This window comes from Nomascus leucogenys, chromosome 3, assembly GCF_006542625.1.
Source record: "Nomascus leucogenys isolate Asia chromosome 3, Asia_NLE_v1, whole genome shotgun sequence".
Lineage (NCBI taxonomy): Eukaryota > Metazoa > Chordata > Mammalia > Primates > Hylobatidae > Nomascus > Nomascus leucogenys.
This window is the reverse complement of record NC_044383.1, coordinates 143136156-143154556: the sequence shown is the minus strand read 5'-3', so window position 1 is coordinate 143154556 and position 18401 is coordinate 143136156. Positions and strand designations below refer to the sequence as shown.

Below are 18401 nucleotides of genomic sequence, written 5' to 3'. Positions count from 1 at the left end.
CTGGAGTGGGGAAATGCTGGCACTCCAACCTCCTGGGTTTAACTGGGAGTCAAGGGCTGTATTTTAATGAACACAAAGGAAAGAAACTACTGAGATGTTAAGTTACTCTGTACCCTACCTCTATCTCTCACTCATGTTATATATTAAAGAGAGAGGAGCTGTGTTTCAATAGCTTTGCTCAATTCGGCAGCTCGTCTTCGTCTCCTGGCAGGAAGCATCTGCAACCTCGGGGAGCACACGTTCTAGGACAGCTATGCACACCAAGACATGTGTGTGTGCACTTGTGCTTAGAAAGGCACTTAGGCCAGGGGTGCCAATCTATTTCTCTCCAATCAGTTGGGTTGATTCCATGAATTGGCACTTAAAAGTGCATGTCAAGGAAATATGTTCTAATTACAGAAGGCTCTATCGGATAGAAGAAATACAAAGTCCCCTTTTCTTTTCTTTGAAACTTTCCTCATTAGACTCATGTGCCTGGATAAAAATAGTTTCTAAAGGCTTAAAATGGTTTAGGACGCAACAATGGATAAAGCACAGGCTTCAGAATCTGGGTGTGAATACTGGTTCTGACACTCCCTAGCAGCGTGACAAGTGGTTTAACCTCTCTGAACTGTGGTTCTGTCATCTGTAAAGTGACTACGACAATGAGTAAGAGGTTGAAAGCAACGAGTACAGCGCCAGGCACCGCGCTGCCTAACAAATGACAGCTGCCATCGTCATCAATGGCCATAATAACATCACTAACATCACCACCCCCCCATCTTTTAAAATTGTGTGCATGGGGCGAAAAATGATTCATGCTCCCCCAACTACTCGATAACGTATCTTTCTTCCCAAAATAAACAAAAACCAAATATGTAAGCCAAGCAAAATATGAGAGGAAAAGCCAGGAATGAGAAGTGCAATCTTATTTCCATGTTTCTCTAATAGGTTAGTAATTTGTTGGCACTGGCTTTGACAGAAAACAGATGGATCCAGCATTAAGCACAATGAAGGCGGCAGATGCCGGGCCAGCCCACCTCAGCTGGACTGGTCTTGCAGCCAAGTCCAAGAGCCCACAGTTTTCAAGTGGGTTCATCTTGGCACACTAGCTTTGGAAAATTGGTCACCAAATGAATTCAGATTTCTACCCATCAGGAGTTCCATTCAAGCACCAGAGAGAGGAAGCAGAAGCTAGACCCTATTCAAGTCACCATCATCATTTCAGGCAGATCACAAAAAATTCTGTACCTGACTCCAGCATATTTAAAGTTGCTAGTTGCAATGCATACTCAGAGCTTACTGCTTTTTGTAAACTACTAAATGTTTCCACTCGTATATGAAATTTTGCTTCTAAGTTCCAATCACTCAACAGTTATGAACAACTACTATGGGCAAGGTTCTGCCTTATTCCCTATATAGTGGAGGAGAATATGGGGTGCATGCCATAAATCAGAAATCTTACCCTTGTGGAAAAAAGAAATGCATAATTAGCTACATACTATGATAAAGGCAGTTGTGAATTAGGGCTAAATATGCATTTATCTTGTTTTGTAGCCAGTGATGTTTACCATTTTATAACAGTTACTACAAAATATTGTGGGTTTTTTTTGTTATTGTTGTTGTTGTTTTTGAGACAGAGTCTTGCTCTGTCACCCAGGCTGGAGTGCAGTGGCGGGATCCCGGCTCACTGCAACCTCTGCCTCCTGAGTTTAAGCGATCCTCCCACTTGAGCCTCCTAAGTAGCTGGGTTTACAGGTGTGTACTACCATGCTAGGCTAATTTTTGTATTTTTAGTAGACACGGGGTTTTGTCATGTTGCCTGGGCTAGTCTCAAACACCTGGCCTCAAACAATACACCCGCCCTGGCCTCCCAAAGTGCTGCGATTACAGGCGTGAGCCAACGTGCCTGGCTTTGTCATGTCTATATTGAGATATACAAAAATCTATAATCCTGTAATCGACAGCACAATCAAGGTACAGAATATTTCTCTCACAAGAAATGAAAGGAGGGGAAAGTTCCCTCTTTCCCTTCTGTAAGTCAACCTCATCCCCACGCCACCCCCTGGCAACCACTGATCTGATTTCCATTCATATCATTTTATTTCTCTACAATGTCACATGGAGTCACACAGTATAGGCTTTCGTGGCTGGCTTCTAAGCATCATGCCTTTGACATCCATCCACACCGTTGCATGCATCTGTACGTTCCCTTTCAGTGCTGAGTAGCAGTCCATTCTTGGATATGGTTTCTAGTTTTTGCCAATTACGAGTAGAGCTGCTAAAAATTTGTATACAGGTCTTTGTGTGGTAGGAATATGTTTCATCTTTCTTGGTAAAACCCTAGAAATGAGATTGCTGGCTGTATGGTAAGTACGTGTTTATAAGAAACGGCCAAACTGTGGCTGTACTATTTTGTATATATTCCCATCAAATACTGTGTGAGAGTTCTAACTGCCAGCACTTGATATCCCAACTTGAAAAAAATTAGCCATTCGAATCAGTATGTAATAGAAATCAACGTGGCTGTAATTTCCATTTCCCTAATGAAAAAAAATTTTGAGGATTTTTCATGTGTTTATTTGCTGGTTACCATATTTAAGTAAGATCTTTCCTGTGAAAATACTATTTCAATACAGCTTCTTTCAATTCTATCTTTCTACTTAGATCTATCACACAATGCTGCTCTTTCAGCCAGAGAAATGTATCAAGTAGATGATCACAAATACAGGTTCATCAAAATGAAAGCTGACTTACCGCAAGTTGCATTAAATCCTATTTGTGGGAATAAATAGAGAGAATTTGTTTTCTGAACTATACATAAGGTACCATATTTCTCTTAGGTCAATATGCATTTTAAAATTCTTTAAAATGTAAAACTTACAATATTACACAAAGTTTGTAAAAGGAGAAAGACCTATCATCTTACCTTACAGTGTCACTTCAATGTTTCACTTTTGGTAGTTTTTTCCATTTATGTTACAACAATTGTTGTCTTCCTTTTTAATTACAAAGTAATACAAGCTCAATGCAGAAAATATGGAAGCACAGAAACAGACAAAAATTATCCTTAGTCTCACCCCACAAGGGTAATATACCAGGTACTGCTCTTAGGCATCGAATGGTCAACCCAATACCAGTCAAGCTTCAAGGCAGAGGGGGACGGAGTACCAGTGACTCTGGATTACTCTGCCTTAGCAAAATTCATTCAAGAAAGAGTTATTAAGGGCCTCTTACATGCCAGGCTCTATGCTAAATGCTGGTGATTCAGCAGTGAACGAAGGCAAAGAGCTTATGTCCTGGTGGCGGGAGACAGGCAAGTAAAGAAATCAAGAAAATGTCATGAGGTGACAAGAGTGATGACGAGAAGCACAGGAGGGAGGACTCTGCACAGTGGTGAGGGGAAGGGAGCCGTGTGGAAGGCCGCTGCCTCTCCCGGGGCAGAAGCGGATCCCAGACCAGGGCTAACGTCGGAGGCGGACCCCAAGGACACATGGGTATGCTCGGAGGCCAGCATCTGATGTCGAGGCAGCAAGTGAAGAAGAGAGGCCTCCCAGGAGGTGGATCTCACCATCTGGTTCTGGGCAGGTGACCTCTGGAAAGCTACCTGTTACTCCAAAGCTCAGTTTCTTCCTCTATAAAAAGGGTGTAATAAAAGATTCTCTATCTCATGTGGTTGCTACAGGGAAAAAAACACAGTAACTATTGTCGGACAACTGACGATGAATAGATAAAATCAGCCAAGGAATAGGCAAAAAGTGTTCTTTTTATTTTTTTCGAGACAAGGTCTCGCTCTGTCGCCCAGGATGGAGTGCAGTGGTGCGATCTCGGCTCACTGCAACCTCCGCCTCCTGGGTTCAAGTAATTCTCCTGCCTCAGCCTCCCGAGTAGCTGGGATTACAGGCGCGTGCCACCACATTAGGCTAATATTTGTATTTTTAGTAGAGATGGGGTTTCACTGTGTTGCCCAGGCTGGTCTCAAACTCCTAGGCTTAAGCAATCCACCCACCTCAGCCTCCCTAAGTGCTGGGATTACAGGCGTGAGTCACTGCACCTGGCCCAAAAAGTGTTCTAATAACTTTATAATCAGTGAAAACAAATTATCTTTACATCATCATTTTGCATTATATCCCTAGTTTTACTTTCATCATGCACAGATACACAATTTATTCCTCAAACAGAAGAATGTATAAAAGGTAAGCACTGACATTAAAAAATTTATAAAAAGGCTGGACACGGTGGCTCATACCTGTAATCCCAGCACTTTGGGAGGCTAAGGCGGGCGAATCACTTGAGGTCAGGAATTTGAGGCCAGCCTGGCCAACACGGTGAAAACCCGCCTCTACTAAAAATAAGAAAAATTAGCTGGGTGTGGTGGTGGGCGCCTGTAATCCTAGCTACTCCAGAGGCTGAGGCAGGAAAAATTGCTTGAACCCAGGAGGCAGAGGCTGCAGTGAGCCGAGATTGCGCCACTGCACCCCAGCCTGGGCAACACAGCGACACTCCCTCTTAAAAAAAAAAACTATATATATAGCTATTAACCGAACCCAATAGTCAACTGCAGTGTGAAACAGTCAAGCCTCTATGGTAAGAGCCGAAGGCGTCTAAGCATCAGAAGTGGCGGGCTCACACACTGCAGAGGCTGTGTCTCCAGGCTCAGCTGCTGTGCCCTGCATGCCCCACACAGGCTGCAGGGGAAAGGCATCCCCTGCAGGCGGGCCAGGGAGGGTCCCGATGGGCTGCTGCTAACCACAGGTGGAGGGACCCTTCTCCAGGGTGCTCGGTGTGGCTCTGACAGATTTGTGAAATGTGTCAACAGGTAATTTCCTTTTAAACATTCGAATAAATGGAAGAGCGACGGACCTCGGGAAAAGGTACCTTGCTAAGAGGGCAAGTGAAGCTGCATGTCCACACCCTGACTCTCTACGGGCCACCCACCGCTGTCTTAATGAAGCCCACCTGACATGGCGTGTATGGCAGTGCGCTCGGTCACATGGCAGGGGGTGCGCCCCTCTTAAGTGCTGCTGATGTTAATTACTGCAGTAAAACAATTAGCCTCATAAGAGTCAAAATTAAAGTTGCTTGATTTTTTCTCTTTTTTCATGTTACGTTGATTTGTACTGTATATTTTCCTGAGTTTTTCTCCCTAATTCCCAGGTTTTGATAAAATCGTGATGTGATGATCTTATCAAAATCACGATGATTATCAGTCTAAGAAAAATTCACGCTTACGTCTTATAACTTGACGGCTAGATTCAGGCATCACAAGAAGACTTGATTACATTCACCTATCCTTTGCTATGAAATAATCTAATTCAATTTTTGTTTTTTCTAATATTAGCAAAACAGATTTAGGATATTTCCTTAGTAAAACATAACAGTATAGAAGAAGGAATTAATCCTTTTGCTTTGCACTGTCGATTTAACCAAAAAACAAGGTTAAGATAAGAAGAAGCTGTGGCCTCATCAAGTGCATCAAGCTGTTTCAAGAAAACAATAAAATGAGCACACTGAAGGGCGTGACCTGCACAGAATCTAGTCTTTGGAACGTCAGAGAAGAGGATCTTGTCAATCTGCATCACCATCCAGGGGAAGTCTTTTGACCACACAGAATGAATCCATGTGGCAGACAGACCCCATGTCTGCAGAAGAGCAGCTGCATTTAAGTCAATTCAATAATAAGACCGAGGTTCTCTCATGCCTGTAATCCTAGCACTTTGGGAGGCCGAGGTGGGTGGATGATGTGAGCCCAGGAGTTTGAAACTAGCTTGGGCAACATGCTGAAACCTAGTCTCTACAAAAAATACAAAAAAAATTAGCCCGGCGTGGGGTGCATGTCTGTGGTCCCAGCTACTAGAGAGGCTGAGGTGAGAGAATCCCTTTAGCCCAAGAGCTCGAGGTTGCAGTGAGTCAAGATTGCATCACTGCACTCCAGCCTGGGCGACAGAGTGAGACTCTGTCTTAACAACCAACTAACCAACCAGCCAACCAACCAACCAACCAATCAACCAACCAACCAACCAACCAAAGACGGAGGTTCTGAACTTAGAAGGGCAGAGACTGAAATCCTGGGTCTCAGTGACTGCAGGGCCTACAAGGTACCCACAAGTAGCTAGTGGGCCCACAACTCTTGACATCTATACCTTGTCCCTCTAGAACCACAATTTAAGAGTATTGCTGTGTAATTCACTAGTTTGGAACTGTATTCATTTCAACTGAATATCATTTAAAGTTTGCCTTTGTTGAACTTATGAGATACATATAATGAATGAAGGGAAAAGGAAAATTTCTAGATGGCATCTAATTTATTTTAGTGAAAAAAAAATCTTTAAACCCTTCTGAAAAATACCTTTACCAAAGTAATTTAGAAATAAAAGGTTCATAAGACTCACCTACTTGTAAGTCCTCTGCTTCCTAAGACACACACAATAAAAATTAGGCATAAACCCAGGTGTCAGCACGACCCATATGGCTGTGTGTGGTGGCCCTACCCAGACTCCCACAGGCTATTACAGAGTGAGTGAGGCCTGGGAGGAATCCAGACTCAGAACTACTGTTACTTGTCCAAGGTAACTCTACTTACTCACAGCAAAACTAAGGCCCGAGTGTTTATATGTTGTAACTAGTAACAACATGCAAAAAGTACTTCTGGATAGTCAGTGTGATAGACATTCCTCTAGAGAACACAAAAAACAAACAAGATAGTTTTGTCCTTAAGAAATAAAAAGGCTATGGATATGAAATTGATTTTTAGCTCTCTTTTTCCCATACAAACTCACTTATTAATAATTAACATGTTAATTGCATAATCCTTTCTATTTATTAAAGCAAGTCCCCATAGTCCTCTTTCCTTGCAAACACTTTGCAAGGGTAGTTATTATTACATGTGCTTGCTTGAAGGTGGCAAAGTGCTGTTTCATAAAATATACTGTAATTAAGTATTTTTACACATTTATATTGGCTTCACTTATTTAACAATTCAGATTTTATCGTATTAATATATATTTCTAATATTCCCCCTTCTTCACATCATATAAATTTTATTTTATTTTTTGTGACAGGATCTCACTTTGTCACCCAGGCTGTAGAGCAGTGGCGTGATCAGAGCTCACTGCAGGCTCAACCTCCTGGGCTCAAGTGATCCTCTGATGTCAGCCTCCCGAGTGGCTGGGACTACATATGTGTGCCATCACAACTGGCTAATTTTTTTATATCTTTTTGTAGAGATGGGGTTTTACTATGTTGCCCAGGCTGGTCTCAAACTCCTGGGCTCAAGCGATCAGCCTGCCTCAGCCTCTCAAAGTGCTAAGATTATGGGCATGAGCAACATTCTTAATCTCTTTAGTATTTTTGTTGTTGTTGTTGTTGTTGTTGTTTTTAAAGACAGGGTCTCACTCTGTCACCCAGGCTGGAGTACAGTGACATGATCTCGGCTCACTGCAGCCTCCACGTCCTGGGTTCAAGCGATTCTTGTGCCTCAGCCTCACGAGTAGCTGGGACCACAGGCGTGTGCCACCGCACCCGGCTAAATTTTATACTTTTAGTAGAGGCAGTGTTTCACCATGTTGCCCAGGCTGGTCTCGAACTCCTGACCTCAAGTGATCCACCTGTCTCGGACTCCCAAAGTGCTGGGATTACAGGCGTGAGCCACCATGCCCAACGAGTATTTTTTTTATATATATTTCCACGCCTGTATTCCTAAAATGTTTCTTGTTCCTTAAAGGCAAGTTCTTTCTCATTTTGGTTTTATATCCCTAGTGGCTCACTGAAAGAATGAACCGGCAAGACGGCAGTGCAGCTAAGGTGTGGGAAGCAACACCGCCAGTGACCACGGGAGAGGCCCCTCATAAGTCAGTTTCCGTTGGTGGGAACCCTGGCCTGGCCACTTACTGTAACAGCTGTGGGATCATGGCTGAATTATTAAATTTCTCAAGGCTTTGGTGTTCTCACTTACAAAACAGAGACAGCCTCAGAGGGCTTCCCATTAATTAAGAGAATAGGTGAATCAGCCTGGGTTTGGATCCTGGCTTGACCATTGTAGTCACTGTGCATCCTGGCAAAACTATTCACCTGTTCTGTGCCTCAGTTTCTTCCTCTGTAAAGTGGAGTAATAACAGCAACTTCTGTGAGGATTAAATGAGTTAATATATAAAAAACACTTAGAAAATAGGATCCAGGACATAGTAACATGTTCAATAAATGCTGGTTGTTATTACTAACAATTTTGGAAAAGCTGCTCATATAAAAGGCGAGTAAAACGGCTGTGAAATATTTGAAACTTCTTTAAAAAAGCAAAACCAGAAGCAAGCCATGAAGTTAAGAACAAAAACAGAAAAAGGAGACTGATGACATCTTGAGTGGCTGCATGAGCTAATCATTCCAGAGATATGAACACTTCTAATGCAAAGAAGGAAGCTGAATATGTCACTAATAATCTGAGTAGTCAATCAAGAGGAGAAAGAAAAAAAACCCTTTATTAGGATCCCTTTCTAAAAGGATAACAAAGACAGAAAAAGTGAAGAGCATTTACTGAACTCAACAACACATGTTGCAAATGTGATCTCCTGTTGCTGAGTGTTTGCTGAGGACAGGAGGCTCCAAGGGGGAAAAGGCGATGATTTTGATTTGGACATTGAGAGTACCAGGACCCTCACAGCACACAGCGCTCCGAGCTGATGCAGGAACCCAGGAGCACACATGCCTTGGAGGGGAACAAGGTGGCAATGTCACTCAGGAGAGGAGAAAAGGGCACATGGTGCTGGGAGGGGTGCCCAACTTTCAGGCACCAGAGAGTGCCGAGTGTGGGAATATCATTCTCATTTCAGATCGTTTCTACTACTAACCTACACTCAAGGTTCATGCCTTAAAACACTCAAACAAAAAGCTGAACTGCGATGCAGGAACCCAGTGGGCTACTGTAACAGTAAAGGCCCTGGAACTGAAGCAAGGCTTTACTCATAGGACATTAGAAGTGGAAGCAACTTCCAATGTAATATAATCTCATTTTCTCATTTTCTAGACAAGAAGAAATTCAGAAAGAGTAAGCAGTTTTCCAAGGAGACACAGCAGTTTGGATAAGAACTCTCCTGGGCTTAGTGCTCTTAAATTAAGAGTCTTCACATTCAATGATACCAAAAAACAGGGATTTAGTAAAAAAAAAAAAAAAAAAAAAATCCATTCTATAGTAATTTCCTTCTGTGCTATTAATTCCTATAGCAAAAGTTCTTCCTCAGTTATTCACAGAAGACTTACTAGACAGCCCAAGGCTCAGTCTTCACATATGATGAGTAGAAAAAGAGGCTACAAGATTGAATTACTTAAGAGTATGGAGACAAATTTCAAAGAGTCCAGGAGGAGCTTATGGTGTTAAGAGTTAAGTCCTAGACCTTCAGCCACACCCAATTCTGAGAACAAGGTCTGCATCTTGCTTCCAATTACATTAGGAGCAAAAGCCCGCATTTTCTGTGCCTACCAGAAGTTATAAACCGTTTTTCCAACTGCCACTAAGCTCTCTTCTTTCCATGACAGCTAAAGAAACCTGGCTTTGATGACACCCACCACGTTCAGTAAGGATGGTGGGTGGTGACCCACAGTCCTGCCTCTGCTCAGCAACAAATTGCTACATGTCAGAGTTACTGGGCGCTGACAGGGAACAAGCAGACCATTACTGTCAACTGGGACTGAAATTCCTAACGCTTACTGGAATTACTAACATGGAAAACTCTTGATGATGTGATATAAAGAGAACTGGCCAAAACACCAAGTCTCACTCTCAGGACAAGCCTAGAACAAAGGCAGGAGAGGCTCTATATAGACGTTTGCTTTCCTGGGTATCCCCATAGTCTTCCTACCAACAGAAATATTTGGAAAGTAAATATAACAAAGCCCTCTAAGGCAAAGAAACAATGCTCCATTGGTAGCACTGAAACTGTTTAAGATCTTTCGGAAAAACATCTTCAGAACACAAGATAATAACTCGCTTTTCAAGCTGTAAAGTACTATACATCAGAAAGATGCGATTTTCTGAGAAACAGCAGGTAAAAAGGAGGTGACTGGGCCTCACCTTCTATTTGCCTGGCCTCACAGATGGGTTTGCTAAACAGTTGCTAATGCCTCTAGGAAACACGGCTCTACCCCAGGCAAACCTGGTTTTGTTGTAGAAGTGGTAAACATTTTACTACAGTTTCCCAGTGGCACTCATCATCTTCACCTGGAATGTTCCTGGTATTTTCAGAAGTGAGGGAACTCTGGGAATTGTGCCAGATTATCTCATTCTTTCTAAATTATTCATTCATGTCTAATTTAAATAAACAAAATATAAGGAAGGCAGTAAATTCAAATGTCATTGCTAAAAGTGACTTAGAAAAAACATATCTATGTATACCTACACATATCAGGTTAAAAACCTTGATAAAAGGATTCTATGTGTATCTGACAAAACCTACATCCACTTCCAGGAAGGAGGAAGGCCAGTGGTGCAGGCTGGACATGATTCCACTTAGTTCTCTGCTCCTCCCTTATCTTGTGAAAGACATGTAACCATTTCAGGTTTTGTCCTGTCTCCGAAGAGTCGCACTGGGGTTGACTGGGAAAGTGAGAGCTACTGCTGACCTGATGCGGCACCTGGGAGAGAAACTGGGAGGGATGTGCGGGGCAATGCCGTCCTGAGCTGTCAGCTCAGGGTTTTGACGGTGATCACTAAGAGGGTGATCACTAAGAGGGATGGGCCAAACCAGAATCCAACCCAACAAAGCCCAAGTTTGACATCAGAAACCTGAGAACGTGGCTTGTGTCTTTTTCTCTACGTTTAGAACCACGTCACAGAAGATAGGGGTCCCCTACTTCACTAGTAACACAAAGATGATGGGCACCTACCCAAGTGTCTGATAGATAAATGCTTCACCAATAGTGGCTGTAATTATTCCTCCCATCATTATGGGCAACTAAAGTACTGTGGGCTTGTATGAACCTCACAAACCTGTCAGGTAACAGATAATGGATCTTATGACATGTTTACAATATTAAAATCTCGAAGGACTAGCACACTAAGAAAATTTCTGCAACTTGCTGCCATGCATTTTGGAGAAGCTTTGGTTTTACCTTGTGGTCCATACTGGCTCATCTGTGGACCGTAAGTCCCACTTGAGTTACTCTGCTGAAAGCTACTGATTCCAGCATGCATCTGGCCCCCGGGAGAAGGATGAGGCGACATGGATGGTCCTGTCTGTTGAGGTCCATACTGAGCCATCTGAGGGTTTCTTTGTGTGCCTGCCATAAAACCTAAGTGGGAAATAAATGGAAACATATAAATGCAGGTGTTTCATAATCTCTGCATACATAAAAATGGACATGGACTGATGTGGCAGGTGGCAGGAGAGAAGGCTGGTACCATAAGATTCTCCTAAAAAATAGCTAAAGACATCTCAATTCAGCGTGGACAGTCTGGAGGGTGCCCTGGTGAAACCCTGGTCCTAACCCTGAATTCCCATGAGGATTCCCAGGAAGCCAATGGCTTGTGGACTTAAATTAGGGAGGGGAGAAGGGGGAGAAAAGGCAAATGACCTTAACCTCTCTTGCAGATAAAATCCCTACAAAAAGCAACAGTGACCGACTGCTGTACTGCGAACCCTCTGCCCCTGCCAGGCTGGCCATGCTGTGCATGTCCCTCCAAGCCTTTGCTCCCTGCCCAATCCCTGGGATGCTGCTCTCTGGTCAAAGATCCCACCCGTTAGACCCAGGCAGGGCACCAGCTCTTCCCTGCACAGAGCTGTTTTTCTCCCCTCTGGTGTCCTCAAGCAGTAACCATTAAACTTGGCTCCTAAAGAGCCTGCAGACTTCTGAATACCTGACTCCCACTACCCCTTACAGGTCAACTGCAAACAACTGCAGGCTTGCACTGTATTCTGCTGCGCCCCAGCAGAATCTTTGACTTCTCCTTCAAACCTGTTGGGTCTTGAGACTTATCTACCTCTGTAACTGGTACTGCCACTCCTCCAAATGCTCCCTCAGACACATGGGACGCCCACAAGGCCACCCTTTCCTTCTTTCCTCTAAGTGTGATCCATCCATCAGCATGTCCTGGTGACTCCGCTCCGACACAGACCGTGCGTGGTCCTTCTTCCTTATTTCCACTTCTACCAAAGCCAGCCCCAGTTGTGTCTTCTCCTGCCCACACCACAGCTGTATGACCGACCACTCAGCCTTGCTAACCCCAGTCTTGCTCCTTTTGGTTCATTTTCCTCAAAGGTGTCAGAATAACTTTCAGGAATACAAAAGGAAATGAGAGCATATCTCTTCCCTGCATAAAACTCATCAAGGCTGGCTGGGTGTGGAGGCTCACGCCTGTAATCCCAGCTCTCTGGGAGGTTGAGGTGGGTGGATCACGAGGACAGGAGTTCAAGACCAGCCTGACCAAGATGGTGAAACTCTATCTCTACTAAAAATACAAAAATTAGCCGGGCACAGTGGCAGGTGCCTGTAATCCCAGCTACTCAGGAGGCTGAGGCAGGAGAATTGCTTGAACTCAGAAGGCGGAGGTTGCAGTGAGCTGAGATCGTACCCCTGCACTCCAGCCTGGGCCATACAGTGAGACTCCATCTCAAACAAAACAAAACAAAACAAAACAAAACAAAACAAAACATCATCAAGGCTTCCCACTGGCGCTAGAATAAAATGCACACATGTGACCCGGTCTGTGAGACCTCATGAGCTCTGGCTGCTGCCTTTTTCCCTTCAGCCCCATTTCCTAGATTTCCTAAAGCTTTCTCCCCCTCCACTGCCGGGCAGGTCCCAGAGTTCCTAGAAGACAACATCGTGCTCCTTCTCTCAGCAAAGCCTCTGTCCCCCGTTCCCTCCTCCTGGCTCGCCCACGATCTGCTCTCCACACTGCTGGGTCCTTCTCATCCCTCAGCCCTCCCTCGACACCTGATCAGAGGTCACACCAACCCTTGCCCTTTCCCACTCACCTTCCTTCATAGCACTTTTCATAATCACTGGTAAACACTTTATTTTATTTTGACTCACTTATCGTCTCTCTTCCCCACTAAAACATTAGCTCCATGAGAGCAAGGATCACACCTGGGTTCACTATCCTTGGTGCCTAGCAGAGCGTGTGGGACGTGCTGGTTAACAAAACTATTGCTTTTTAAAAAAATGAATGGATGTTAAATTCTTCATGCACCCAACAGAGTGCTGAGTACAACACATAGGTGCTTGGTGGGTAGATGATTCAAATGGATAAAGAAAACACATCTTTATGCATCACTGGAAGGCCAGGTACATCCACTCTCAGGAGTCCAGGGAAACAGAAGTGAGTTCACAGTCGGAGCTGTGAAATACTCATTAGGACAAAGAGGACCCCAAATCAAGACAGATTTGAGAAAAAGCTGACGTTATCCATCTAGCACAATAACAAAGGACAGTTTGAAAAACAACTCTCAGAACACAGGGTTTTGTGTTGGGGAGAGGGGCCCACGTTACCAGGTGAAGGATCTAGCTGGAGACGGGCAGGTTTCTGCTCCAGGAGAACCTAAAGCAGTAGCTTCGACAGAAAGTCCACTGAGGCAGCTGGAGGGTAAGATAATCCCACATCTAAGTTTGGCTTAAGGAGGTTAAATGGCATATTGTATTTACAAAGGTGGCCACAGTTTACATTTCAATAAAAAAAAAAGAGATATTCTAACATAGCTTCTGTTTAAAGAGATAGACATAAAATAAAAGTAAGTTGAACTATTTCTTATTATCCTATTTAACTTATTTATAAAGATAAGCCTTATGAAATTGGGCGCAATTGGCAGCTTCCAGATATAAACCATTATAGAAAACATTTGCTTTTTCAATCTGAAAACAAACAGAAATCAGAGCACTAAAATTACTATGAATGATTGCATCTTAAGATGTTACATGAAATATTTATCTAAGCTTTACTATAACATTCTCAAGTGTTTCAGATAGAGTCCTGTTTAATAAAAAAATGTGTTTCAATTTCAGAGATCATGTGGGTCTCCCCCTACTTTCTTTGAAAAGAACGATTGCTTTTTCTTCCTTAGTTAAGGAAAATAACACAGGCCCTTTAGTCCGCATTAAATTTCACTCCAACCAGGAAGGTGTCTATGCCAAAGGGTTTGGAAGCTCTGATAATATACTATATTCTTTTTTTTTTTTTTTTTTTTGAGATGGAGTCTCACTCTGTCACCCAGGCTGGAGTGCAGTAGCACGATCTCGTCTCACTACAACCTCCGCCTCCCAACCTCAAGTGATTCTCCTGCCTCAGCCTCCCGAGTAGCTGGGATTTACAGGCACACACCATCATGCCCAGCTAATTTTTGTACTTTTAGTAGAGACGGGGTTTCACCATGTTGGCCAGGCTGGTCTCGAACTCCTGACCTCAAGAGATCTGTCTGTCTCAGCCTCCCACAGTGCTGGGATAACAGGTGTGAACCACTGCGCCCAGCAGTATACGATATTCTTTAGTTTCTGCGGCCTCTGCGACACTCATTATAGGCTTAAGCTTTGTTCAAATGAGTGCTAAGAATTCTTACCTAGGCAAGGTATTTCTTTTTCTATTTACTCAGTCCTTAAAAATACATACGTAATATTCCACTTGAACTATCTCAATTGTCACTGGCATTTTACATAAAATCACATTTGCAAAAAGGAGGTGGAGTTTCCAACAGGAGGTAGAATCAAAAAGCGAATCCAAACGAGGCTGCTTCACAGTATCAATTTCCCATACCTTAGGGAAAAAATTCTACTGGGTGTGGAATCTACCTCCTTACACAGAAATTACAACTTGAAAGCTATTTTTTTCTTTGTATTATTTACTTTTGCAATGGCACCTCTTAAAAGAGCTTCCTGAAATCTTGTTTTCTATTTTTGGTGAGACTCACCCCTTTCCCTGTGTCCCCAAGACCATGAAAGGGGAAGCTAACACATTTCCTTGACTCCTTTCTAAGCTAGCAGCATCTAATGGCAGTGGACTGGGAATGGAAGGCATAGATTGTGGTGTTGTTTGCGTCATGAGCTCTGAATCGAGTAGGGGAGACAGGTATGTAAATAAATGGACTGCAATGGGTATTGAATACAGCTTGCTGTGTGACTTTAGGCAAATCATAACCTTTCTGAGCCACAGTCCCGGATCCTGTGAGGATCAACTGAGATAATATGTCAAAGTGTCCTATAATCCGTGATGTGATATACAAAAAAAGTTAAGACATTAAAATGTTAATGTTTGGTTTATAAATTCCCAAAAATATCTTTTAACTTGGATAGCCTATACATTCAGATGAAGCGTCCAGCTGGGATGAACAAGTTTTTATTTCTACATGTTTTTAATTTAAATGTCTGGAATCCACCTTACTCCAGCCCTTGGGTAACTGCGTACAAATTATAAAGAGTTAAAAAGGGTGTATTATGGGAAGTACCTCTCACATCCCTGTCTTCTGCCAGAGTTTCCCTGGCCAAAGGCAAATGGTTTTTCAATGTATTCTTTCAGAGATATTTTATAATTTGTGGTTGTGTTTTTACTTTGGTTATCATGAGTAAATGTGAACATGTTAAACAGCTGTCTTTACTTCCTTTTCCATAAATGTCTGTTTATATCGTTTGCCTCTTTTTCTATTGGTCACGCTCTCTCTCTTGAATATGAAGTATTTCATCTGGCAGGTACAGCTCCTATTAACAGATGAATGGCTGCATGGCTCACCCAAACCTCTGTATCTGCAGTCCTGTGAAAAGCTGGTCTTTCAGTTGGGGTAATAATGGCATAGACCATATATTGCCATAAGAGGAAATGGTATGACCTGACTTGCATTTGTTTTCTTTTTGAGACAGGGTCTCTCTATGTTGTCTAGGCTGGTCTCGAACTCCTGGCTTCAAGTTATTTTCCTACCTCAGCCTCCCAATTAGCTGGGACTACAGGTGTGGGCCACCATGCCTGTTGCATTTTTGAAAGCTAACCCTACTGTAATAAGCATCATGAAGAAAGGATTGAAGAGGGAGAGAAACGTTACACATGAGAAGACCAGTTAGGAGGTAGGTACGTGACACATAATAGAAAATCACAATTAAATGCCAACACTAGCTAATCCTACTAAAAAAGTATTCCATTATGGATATTTTTAAAGGTTATTGAATATTGCCATAATCTCCTAAACAAATTGATAAAAAATTAAAAGACAGAAGTTAGCTAAAAATGAAGTATTCTATTCATCCTAAATACAGAAACGATGCATGTCTATCAGCAGTTTCCTCATCTGTAAAATGGGGGCAATTGTATCTACCTCATGGGGTTGTAGTGAGGATTAACGGAGATAAACATGCATAAAAGGGCCAGCTCACAGGAAGCTTTCAACAAGCAGTAGCTTTTTTGTTCGGTTTTTTTTTTGTTGTTTTTTTTTTTTTGAGATGAAGTCTCGCTCTGTCGCCTAGGCTGGAGTGCAGTGGAGCAATCTTGGTTCACTGCAACCTCTGCCTCCCAGGTTCAAGTGATTCTTCTGCCTCAGCCTCCCGAGTAGCTGGGACTACAGGTGTGCGCCACCACACCTGGCCAATTTTTGCCTTTTTTTTTTTTTTTTTGAGACGGAGTCTCACTCCGTCACCCAGGCTGGAGTGTAGTGGCACAGTGGCGCGATCTTGGCTCACGGCAACTTCCACCTTCTGGGTTCAAGCAATTCTCCTGCCTCAGCCTCCTGAGTAGCTGGGATTACAGGTGCCTGCCACCATGCCCGGCTAATTTTTTTTTTTTTGTATTTTTAGTAGAGACTGGGTTTCACCATATTAGCCAGGATGGTCTCGATCTCCTGACCTTGTGATCCGCCCACCTCGGCCTCCCAAAGTGCTGGGATTACAGATGTAATTTTTGTATTTTTAATAGAGATGGGGTTTCACCATATTGGCCAGGCTGGTCTCAAACTCCTGATCTTGTGATCCGCCTGCCTCAGCCTCCGAAAGCGCTGGGATTACAGGCGTGAGGCACCATGCCCAGCCAGTTCTTGTCACTATTACAGATTCAAACAAGGGTACAGGACAGGTGGCATGGTAACCAAGAGAGCACTGGGCGAGGATCTCATCCTGGCCTCCAAATCTGCTGTGCAGATTCCAGCCAGTGACTTCACCTTTCTGGCCTGTTTCCTCACCCACGCTCAATAGTTGTAGGGGCACTTCCAGCTATAGGTGTCTATGATTCTGGTTTAAACTTTTTTCTTTCCTAGGAAGAAATCTAAATCAAGTCTGCAATTTCCAAGTATATTTATTTGGAAGGTAGTTCTTTTCTTGTTTTGTTAAATTTTTATTTTTGAAAGAAATACATTTTAAAATGTTTCCCAAGAAATCAGATTTCAACTACGAATTTTCTTCCTATTTATGGTGACATATTTGTTTGATTGCATCTTGCTTTTTTCAGAACGTTCTTCTAAGATGGTATCTTGTAACAGAGTTTGTGAATAGCAAGCCTAACAGCTGAGGGAATGCAGCTGCGTCTTTAAAAGGTGTGACCTTTTCTAGTCATAAGCCATCTGAGTTCAGAGTACCACACTTTCTAGTAAGGGAAATTCAGAAAATATAAAGTGAATTTCCTATATATTGTGAAAGTATACTGAACTACTAAATGTATTATGGAATTATAGGGTCCCAAGTAAATATCTAACATGGGAAAATTCAAACTTTAGACAAAGCATTAAATTAGATATTATCTACATGATACAAAACAAAGTTTCCTAGAAACCACATACGAAAATATGATTAATATATTTATCCGTAACATAAATCTGCACCAGGGTTCTGCTCAGTGAATTTCCTAGTTTTGAGTCCTGCGCTGCATGCTCATACAGTCACCGAACTTGTACTACCACATTCCAAACACAGGGACACCCTTCTGATGTTAAAACCAGAGTACCCTTTCTGCCCTTTAGGGGGAAAAAAAAATCGAGCAAAAGAAAAATCCTTAGAGAGAATGTAAGGTAGTGGAGTAGGAGAAACACACCCCCTACGGATTTGTTTGGAAGCAGATCTGTTTAGAGGCTGTGTCTCCCATTCACTGTGTGGGTCCACAGGCTCCTCCGTATAAAGTGAAGAACGCACATCTTGCTCTGGCTTACAAGATCATTCACCCTGAGAGTCAAATAAGAAAAATCCATGCAAAAATGCTTTGCTAAACTGAAAACCACCATGAAAACACTACACAAAGGCATCACTATTGCCTTTATAGTGATTCCGTGAGCCCTTTATTCACTGTGTGGGTTTCTATCTGAGCTATCAAACTGGTAACTCAAGCCACAGTAATGTCACACAAATCTTCTACCAGCATGCACCTATTTTACTCTAACGTTCTCGGAACTGTGGTAAGAATAAGAGAGAATTTTTTAAAAAGTAAAAGATGTGATCCTTGCCCTTGAGGAACTGAAATTTTAGTTGAACAGAAAATA

The 18401-nt window shown here is 42.8% G+C and overlaps 1 protein-coding gene across 8 annotated transcripts in view; it reads right to left on the bottom strand.

Annotated features, from left to right (window-relative positions):
* The window catches only part of ARID1B (AT-rich interaction domain 1B), a 430820-nt gene that overhangs the window by 66826 nt on the left and 345593 nt on the right, over positions 1 to 18401 (bottom strand). For 7 of the 8 annotated variants that reach the window (XM_030809883.1, XM_030809886.1, XM_030809885.1 and 4 more), the window contains one exon: positions 11080 to 11259. The exons of the other annotated variant lie outside the window; for it this stretch is intronic. In XM_030809883.1, the coding sequence (XP_030665743.1) occupies positions 11080 to 11259 (180 nt within the window). The remainder of the gene's footprint in view (positions 1 to 11079; positions 11260 to 18401) is intronic. 8 annotated transcript variants of the gene reach the window in all.